General features: G+C 46.4%; 2 protein-coding genes across 3 annotated transcripts in view; one reads left to right on the forward strand and one right to left on the reverse strand.

The window, feature by feature from the left end:
- LOC307045524 (collagen alpha-6(VI) chain-like) overlaps positions 1–1,125 on the forward strand; it is a 71,877-nt gene extending 70,752 nt beyond the window's left edge. Inside the window, exon 42 of the mRNA XM_079691220.1 lies at positions 653–1,125. Coding sequence (XP_079547346.1) covers positions 653–828 — 176 coding nt within the window. The 3' untranslated portion in view covers positions 829–1,125. The remainder of the gene's footprint in view (positions 1–652) is intronic.
- Positions 1,126–2,872: 1,747 nt separating this feature from the next.
- Positions 2,873–9,823, reverse strand: part of pik3r4 (phosphoinositide-3-kinase, regulatory subunit 4) — a 41,891-nt gene continuing 34,940 nt past the window's right edge. For both annotated transcript variants that reach the window (XM_079691191.1, XM_079691190.1), the window contains exons 16-21: positions 9,507–9,718; positions 8,842–8,973; positions 8,272–8,372; positions 7,747–7,835; positions 4,260–4,380; positions 2,873–3,938 (exon numbers count right to left, since the gene is read on the reverse strand). In XM_079691191.1, the coding sequence (XP_079547317.1) occupies positions 3,768–3,938; positions 4,260–4,380; positions 7,747–7,835; positions 8,272–8,372; positions 8,842–8,973; positions 9,507–9,718 (826 nt within the window). In that variant the 3' untranslated portion in view covers positions 2,873–3,767. The remainder of the gene's footprint in view (positions 3,939–4,259; positions 4,381–7,746; positions 7,836–8,271; positions 8,373–8,841; positions 8,974–9,506; positions 9,719–9,823) is intronic.

Raw genomic sequence — 9,823 nt, forward strand, 5'->3', positions numbered from 1 at the left:
CCGCAACGAAGGATTCAGTCCTCGGTAGAATTCCAAGCATCCTCGACATTGAGAAACACCCACACTGTCCGCCTGCAGAGTGTAACGTGTCCCCCTCCTGAGTGTAACGCTGTAATGTGTCCCCTTCCTGAGTGTAACGCTATAATGTGTTCCCCTCCTGAGTCTAACGCTGTAATCTGTCCCCCTGCTGAGTGTAACGCTGTACCGTGTCCCCCTCCTGAGTGTAACGCTGTAATGCGTTCCCCTCCTGAGTGTAACGCTGTAATGCGTTCCCCTCCTGAGTGTAACGCTGTAATGCGTCCCCCTGCTGAGTGTAACCCTTCAATGTGTCCCCCTGCTGAGTGTAACGCTGTAATGTGTCCCCCTCCTGAGTGTAACGCTTTAATGTGTCCCCTGCAGCCAGTAGAGTGTAACGCTGTAATGTGTCCCCCTGCAGAGTGTAACCCTTCAATGCGTCCCCCTGCTGAGTGTAACGCTGTAATGTGTCCCCCTCCTGAGTGTAACGCTGTACCGTGTCCCCCTGCAGAGTGTAACACTGTAATGTGTCCCCTGCAGCCAGTAGAGTGTAACACTGTAATGTGTCCCCCTGCAGAGTGTAACGCTGTAATGTGTCCCCCTGCAGAGTGTAACGCTGTAATGTGTCCCCCTGCAGACAGCTGTTTCCAGCAGCAGGACGTGGGTATCTGCAGTAACTACACCATGATGTGGTTCTTCGACTCGGAGCAGAGCGAGTGTTCGCGATTCTGGTTCGGAGGCTGCGGAGGAAACAAGAACCGCTTCACCACACAGGACGAGTGCGAGAACCTCTGCCTGACGAAGAGCCGGTGAGGAGGAGGACGAGGAGGAAGAGGAAGAGGAGGAGATCACAGAATATCACACAGACTTAATGAATGACTTCAGAAATGTTGTTGTGGGACTTTTAAACAAAACTAAAAACACCTTCAGGGAAAGTTTAAACGTTCCCAAAAAGCAAAGTTATTTCTTTGTTTTATTTTAAACCTTCACCATTTTGCAATACAGCTTTAGGGTAGAGCTGCCAGACTTTTCTTCACATCAGGTGCTCTCTCCGTCAGCCGCTGATGGAGAAACGTGTGAATAAAATACAATAAAGTGTTTTTATGTAAACGAGCTCCACGTGTTTCTTTAACTAACTGATCAGCTGCTGAGAGACAAACAGGAAGTGAGACAGCCGCTGGACATCGTGATTCTGTCATTTTAGGATTTAAATGTTGTGATTTGAAAATGTATTGAAGGGTAGCCCCCTGAAATATAGCATGTAGCGAGGGTCTTCAAACATAATGATAAAAGACAAGAAGACATTACATATCAGAGGTCGGACCAAGTCATTGTTTTACAAGTCCAAGTCCTAAACTTTGACAAAACGAGTCTTAAAGGTGACCTATCATGCAAAATGCACTTTTGTACGTCTTGTATACATGAACATGTGTCCCCGGTGTTCCAGGGAACTCACCAAGTTTCAGAAAACACAACCCTCTCTCTTTCCTCCATACCCAAATCTCTTAAAAAGGGGCTGCAACGGATCTGATACAGACTGATCCAGATTTGAAAACTTATATGACGTCACAGAAGTGGCGCTACGGCTATTGGGCCAACTCCACCAATCAGGAGGAGACAGCCACGGACATTGCCGTTGGAAAGCGCTGGAGACGCTGTAGTACATATGCCAGGCCTGTAGATGGTGCTGTTCTCACAGAATCAGCCCATGATGCAAAGACAGTGTTACATTGAGAGAAATGAGGAATGGCTAAAATGCATGATCTGTTTGGTATTTTGAAAAATAAAAAGTATAAATATGCCTCATATAGGTATGGTCCTACACTATATTATTCAGATGTAGCATGATAGGTCCACTTTAAACAAGTCATTACGTGCTTTTCACCAAATGTAATGACATCGATCAACAGAATAATACTTAATAATCAAACTGCTCTTTATTCACATTAATCATTTAATAATCCATTTTCTCTCTGCTGGCAAAGTAACGTGTGTTCTTCTATTTGAAGAGGGATCAGTGAGGTAAGGCTACCGTGACGGTTTGATTCAGAAGGAGTTTCATGGATAAGGTCCCTGATGTTGAGGTGACCAGAATGTTTCTTTCCACTGTGTACAAATGTTATAAGGGACCCAGCATCTATCTTTATGCAAGGGCTAATGTGCAGCGAGGCGTCTCTATGGGGGAAAGAACACCTGAGTCTAGATCCCTCTGCAGGTGGTACTTTGAGTATATGTTGATGCTAATACTTTTGTACTTTCACTTGTAACATTTTGAATGCAGGACTTTTTATTGTAACCGAGTATTCCTACAATCTGGAACTTTTACTCAATCTGAACTTCTCCCACCTCTGACAATAAATCCTGAGTGGTTACCAAAAACCCTGCTCTGAAGGTTATTTTCATTTTACTAATCCTGCACTCAGCTTTTCTTTCTCCAATATCATTGAAATGCAGACAGATGCTGCTTCTTTTTACGGTTTTTGCTAATTTCCGACGCGCTTGCATTTAAATCCGGCTCCCGACGGGAGTCTGCTCTTCGAGCGGGATCTCGCGATCTGCGTGTTGGAGACCTCTGAATTAAATTATCAAGTCACCTCAAGTCATTGGTGTTCAAGTCCAAGTCGAGTCGCAAGTGTTTCGTGATTTTGTCAAGTCGAGTCCAAAGTCATCAAATTGGTGACTCGAGTCCAAGTCATGTGACTCAAGTCCAAGTCATGTGACTCGAGTCCAAGTCATGTGACTCGAGTCCACACCTCTGTTACATATCCTACAGATACAGACAGCTCGCTCACCCTTTTTTAATTCACAATCAAATGCTAATCCTTCTGAGGGAAACGATCAGAAACACGAGGAGAAATGATATCGGATGTTTTATTCAACAGATGGACACACATTGAGATGCAGCAACACAATGCATCATGGGATATTTGTACAAATCAAACTTTATATTACTCAAGATTTAAAATAACGTATATTTACACAACGAGGGGTTATTAAGGGGATCACGTCTGAACGCTTTCAAGTGGATTTGTTGTTAACTAGAGACAAAGTGTCCCACTGTGGATCTGTTCGGGTCAAACGTCCGCTCTTTAGCCCAAAACAATGTTTCCTCTCAAATTACATCATTTGTGCTCGATGAATATCACTATCAGTGCTGACACCAAGGATTCGCTTTTGAATATCCAATATGGATCTAAAGAAATGTGTTTATGGTGCCTGGCTGAAGGGATTGTGTTGTTTATGAAGGACAACAAGTAGGTAAACAATAAGAATAATACTAACTATACAATCTAATCTTTATCTGGGGCGGCGCACCCTATCAGTACGGCACTAACACATCCTTTCATTTGATGTCCCTGTCTCTAAATAATGTTCTTAATTGACTAAAGCTTCCTGATTGTGATCCTTTGTGTTTCACAGTGTGTCATTTAAAGAGTGTCAAATTAAGCATTTATAGAGCACTGATGCATAAAGCGAGGCAGAGACGTGATTGGATGATAACACAGGAAGTTATAAACAGCATCAGCAGCAGCCAATGAGAGGAGAGACGCTGGAACGGGAGGAAATTCCTAATGTTGGCGTCCACTGACACGTATCCGGTGTGTGTGTGTGTGTGTGTGTGTGTGTGTGTGTGTGTGTGTGTGTGTGTGTGTGTGTGTGTGTGTGTGTGTGTGTGTGTGTGTGTGTGTGTGTGTGTGTGTGTGTGTGTGTGTGTGTGTGTGTGTGTGTGTGAGTGTGTGAGTGTGTGAGTGTCACTTCCACACTTTGACGATGCCATCCCTGGAGGCGGTGACGATGAAGCCCTGCGTGGTCTGGAAGGTGGCGATGTCCGTCACGATGTCATGGTGACCAACAGGAAGTGAGTCTGGTCCGCGGCGGGGGGTGTCCTCCAGCACGCCGCTCTTCTGCTTACTGTGGATCTCCTGAAGAGAAAATAATAATTAAAAAAATGTAAACTAATAAATGTGTTGGAGCCAATAGGAATGAAGTATGACAAAGTGTGTGTGAGTCTGTCCGTCTTTTCTTCCGTCTGTCTGTTTGACGTGGCCAGGCGTCCATGAAGAAATGAACACAACCACTTCTGGTGTGTGTGTGTGTGTGTGTGTGTGTGTGTGTGTGTGTGTGTGTGTGTGTGTGTGTGTGTGTGTGTGTGTGTGTGTGTGTGTGTGTGTGTGTGTGTGTGTGTGTGTGTGTGTGTGTGTGTGTGTGTGTGTGTGTGTGTGTGTGTGTGTGTGTGCGCTCACCTGAACCACCTCGGTGCCCTCGATGATCTTCCTGCTGTACAGCACAGAGGGACAGTGCAGGGAGTCGTTGGCCCCCCCGGCCACGATGTATGACCTCTCAGGGTACACCAGGTCCCAGAACCTACACAAACACACACGTTATTATCCTTTATATAAGTTATTATCATTATTTAAAGGAACTACAGCACGGTCACATGACTTCAAGTTATCACCGCTAAGCTAAAGGAGGCTAATGTTGGGCTATAAAGGAACTACAGCACGGTCACATGACTTCACGTCACCACCGCTAAGCTAAAGGAGGCTAATGTTGGGCTATAAAGGAACTACAGCACGGTCACATGACTTCACGTCACCACCGCTAAGCTAAAGGAGGCTAATGTTGGGCTATAAAGGAACTACAGCACGGTCACATGACTTCAAGTCACCACCGCTAAGCTAAAGGAGGCTAATGTTGGGCTATAAAGGAATTACAGCACGGTCACATGACTTCACGTCACCACCGCTAAGCTAAAGGAGGCTAATGTTGGGCTATAAAGGAACTACAGCACGGTCACATGACTTCACGTCACCACCGCTAAGCTAAAGGAGGCTAATGTTGGGCTATAAAGGAACTACAGCACGGTCACATGACCTCAAGTCACCACCGCTAAGCTAAAGGAGGCTATTGTTGGGCTATAAAGGAACTGCAGCACGGTCACATGACTTCACGTCACCACCTCTAAGCTAAAGGAGGCTAATGTTGGGCTATAAAGGAACTACAGCACGGTCACATGACTTCACGTCACCACCGCTAAGCTAAAGGAGGCTATTGTTGGGCTATAAAGTAACTACAGCACGGTCACATGACTTCACGTCACCACCGCTAAGCTAAAGGAGGCTAATGTTGGGCTATAAAGGAACTACAGCACGGTCACATGACTTCACGTCACCACCGCTAAGCTAAAGGAGGCTAATGTTGGGCTATAAAGGAACTACAGCACGGTCACATGACTTCAAGTTATCACCGCTAAGCTAAAGGAGGCTAATGTTGGGCTATAAAGGAATTACAGCACGGTCACATGACTTCACGTCACCACCGCTAAGCTAAAGGAGGCTAATGTTGGGCTATAAAGGAACTACAGCACGGTCACATGACCTCAAGTCACCACCGCTAAGCTAAAGGAGGCTAATGTTGGGCTATAAAGGAACTACAGCACGGTCACATGACTTCACGTCACCACCGCTAAGCTAAAGGAGGCTAATGTTGGGCTATAAAGGAACTACAGCACGGTCACATGACCTCAAGTCACCACCGCTAAGCTAAAGGAGGCTAATGTTGGGCTATAAAGGAACTACAGCACGGTCACATGACTTCACGTCACCACCGCTAAGCTAAAGGTGGCTAATGTTGGGCTATAAAGGAACTGCAGCACGGTCACATGACTTCACGTCACCACCTCTAAGCTAAAGGAGGCTAATGTTGGGCTATAAAGGAACTACAGCACGGTCACATGACTTCACGTCACCACCGCTAAGCTAAAGGAGGCTATTGTTGGGCTATAAAGGAACTACAGCACGGTCACATGACTTCACGTCACCACCGCTAAGCTAAAGGAGGCTATTGTTGGGCTATAAAGGAACTACAGCACGGTCACATGACTTCACGTCACCACCGCTAAGCTAAAGGAGGCTATTGTTGGGCTATAAAGGAACTACAGCACGGTCACATGACTTCACGTCACCACCGCTAACCTAAAGGTGGCTAATGTTGGGCTATAAAGGAACTACAGCACGGTCACATGACTTCACGTCACCACCGCTAAGCTAAAGGAGGCTATTGTTGGGCTATAAAGGAACTACAGCACGGTCACATGACTTCACGTCACCACCGCTAAGCTAAAGGAGGCTATTGTTGGGCTATAAAGGAACTACAGCACGGTCACATGACTTCACGTCACCACCGCTAAGCTAAAGGAGGCTAATGTTGGGCTATAAAGGAACTGCAGCACGGTCACATGACTTCACGTCACCACCACTAAGCTAAAGGAGGCTAATGTTGGGCTATAAAGGAACTACAGCACGGTCACATGACTTCACGTCATCACCGCTAAGCTAAAGGAGGCTAATGTTGGGCTATAAATTAACTACAGCACGGTCACATGACTTCACGTCACCACCGCTAAGCTAATGTTGGACTATAAAGGAACTACAGCACGGTCACATGACTTCACGTCACCACCGCTAAGCTAAAGGAGGCTAATGTTGGGCTATAAATTAACTACAGCACGGTCACATGACTTCACGTCACCACCGCTAAGCTAATGTTGGGCTATAAAGGAACTACAGCACGGTCACATGACTTCACGTCACCACCGCTAAGCTAAAGGAGGCTATTGTTGGGCTATAAAGGAACTACAGCACGGTCACATGACTTCACGTCACCACCGCTAAGCTAAAGGAGGCTAATGTTGGGCTATAAAGGAACTACAGCACGGTCACATGACTTCACGTCACCACCGCTAAGCTAAAGGAGGCTAATGTTGGGCTATAAAGGAACTACAGCACGGTCACATGACTTCACGTCACCACCGCTAAGCTAAAGGAGGCTAATGTTGGGCTATAAAGGAACTACAGCACGGTCACATGATTTCACGTCACCACCGCTAAGCTAAAGGAGGCTAATGTTGGGCTATAAAGGAACTACAGCACGGTCACATGACTTCACGCCACCACCGCTAAGCTAAAGGAGGCTAATGTTGGGCTATAAAGGAACTACAGCACGGTCACATGACTTCACGTCACCACCGCTAAGCTAAAGGAGGCTAATGTTGGGCTATAAAGGAACTACAGCACGGTCACATGACTTCACGCCACCACCGCTAAGCTAAAGGAGGCTAATGTTGGGCTATAAAGGAACTACAGCACGGTCACATGACTTCACGTCACCACCGCTAAGCTAAAGGAGGCTAATGTTGGGCTATAAAGGAACTACAGCACGGTCACATGACTTCACGCCACCACCGCTAAGCTAAAGGAGGCTAATGTTGGGCTATAAAGGAACTACAGCACGGTCACATGACTTCACGTCACCACCGCTAAGCTAAAGGAGGCTAATGTTGGGCTATAAAGGAACTACAGCACGGTCACATGACTTCACGTCACCACCGCTAAGCTAAAGGAGGCTAATGTTGGGCTATAAAGGAACTACAGCACGGTCACATGACTTCACGTCACCACCGCTAAGCTAAAGGAGGCTAATGTTGGGCTATAAAGGAACTACAGCACGGTCACATGACTTCACGTCACCACCGCTAAGCTAAAGGAGGCTAATGTTGGGCTATAAAGTTCAGTATTTCTGAAATGACATTTTAGACCAGATACACACGTAGAGAGAGTTCACTGGGCTTTAGTCTACCTCAGTGGTTTTTATAAAACATTGTTGGGAACATTTAGTTTGAGCGTTTGTTCGATTTAAAGAGTTTTATGCTGCGTGAAAGCGTTGTTGTACCTGATCCTCATGTCAGATCCAGCCGTCAGCAGCAGAGGGTTTCCATCAGCAGGGCTGCAGTAGATCCCATGCACACTGTGAGGAGAGGGCTGACACACACACACACACACACACACACACACACACACACACACACACACACACACACACACACACACACACACACACACACACACACACACACACACACACACACACACACACACACACACACACACACACACACACACACACACACACACACACACACACACAGTGTGAATACATTAAATACAATTCTTTAAATATTTTTGTTAATTATTTATCTATATTAATATCCTTACTGTTATTATTTTATTATTTAATCTTTATTGTTATTTACATTATTTATAACATTATTATTACTCCTGAGATAAATGTCGTGAGCAGCCAAACGCTCCTCTATGTTCAGCTGCTGATGTCTTAGAAAGGGTCCATCGATAACCTGAGGAGGATTCTCTTACCTACTGACATTCATTTAGTCAAATAACACACACACACGCCTACCTGCATCTCAGACAGTGGAGGAGCAGAGCTCGCCCACAGGGTGAACTTACGATCCCCCGTCTCCATGTCCCACATCGACACTTCGTTGTTCCCCTGCACAGCTACACACACACACACACACACACACACACACACACACACACACACACACACACACACACACACACACACACACACACACACACACACACACACACACACACACACACACACACACACACACACACACACACACACACACACACACACACACACACACACACACACACACACACACACACACACACACACACACACACAGCTGTTTACATGACACCAACCCACTGTTAACCTGTACGTCATGGCCCCGCCCCTTTTGGGGTGAACACCTTTGCCGTCATGTGACTGGGGGTAAAATCAGATTCAGATGTTTGAAGGTAAAGAAAATCAGTTTTGTATTGTTTGACGCCCACAGCAGCTTTGAGGCGCCAGCTCTTTGTTTTCACTGGAAAGTGGGCGGGGCCGTTATTTACAAAGTGATTTAAACTTCATCTTGATTATTCTAAACATCCAGACGGATGCTCCTCTCACCTGCGATGACCCAGGATTGGTAGAGAGGATGCATCAGCAGCCGTCTGATTCGTGCTCGGGCGGGGTGGGTGTGGTTAGAGATGGGCAGCTGGAACCGCATATCCCAGCATGCCATGGTGCCGCTGCTCGTACCTGTGGAAGAAACAGGAAGTGGGAAGATTAACTACAGGAAGTACTCCGATAGGTCCTGCCCCTATACAGTCTATGATGGGAACACATATTTGAATGTTGCATTAGTCCATATAGCGAATTTGATTACATCTTGATTAACAGTCCTAATGCATATCAGCCTGCCCTGGTCTGAAGCTGAAATAGGTCCTTACAGATATAGGAACACACACACACACACACACACACACACACACACACACACACACACACACACACACACACACACACACACACACACACACACACACACACACACACACACACACACACACACACACACACACACACACACACACACACACACACACACACACACACACACACACACACACACACACACACACACACACACACACACACACACACACACTCTTTCTTGTAGCTCTGTTGTTGTCTGCCAGCAGCTTAATGCTCCTCTAGATGTACCTCCTGCTCTGACAATCAACCTGTGGAGGACTCTTTTGAATAAATGAATTATATCTGCGCACACACACCGAGGCAGAGCCAGCATTGGTGCATGTCGACGGTGAAGGAGGTGATGAGTCCGAGGCGGAGGTCGTGGCGCAGCGTCCAGGCGTTGGAGTTGGAGCGGAGGTCCCAGCCTACCAGGGAGCCGTTAACCGTCGCGTAGGCTAACACCGACTGAGCGCCGGAGTTAAAGTGATGGATGTCCACCGCACAGCCGTCCTCCTGCAGGTCCAGAGTCCTGACACACACACACACACACAGTGAGTAACATCCAGAGGACATATATACATACTTTATTACACTGCTTAGTTAAAAACTCGATTCTAATTTGGTCGATCCTGAC

The sequence above is a fragment of the Notothenia rossii genome (genome assembly GCF_949606895.1).
Source record: "Notothenia rossii genome assembly, chromosome: 7".
Classification (NCBI taxonomy): Eukaryota; Metazoa; Chordata; class Actinopteri; order Perciformes; family Nototheniidae; genus Notothenia; species Notothenia rossii.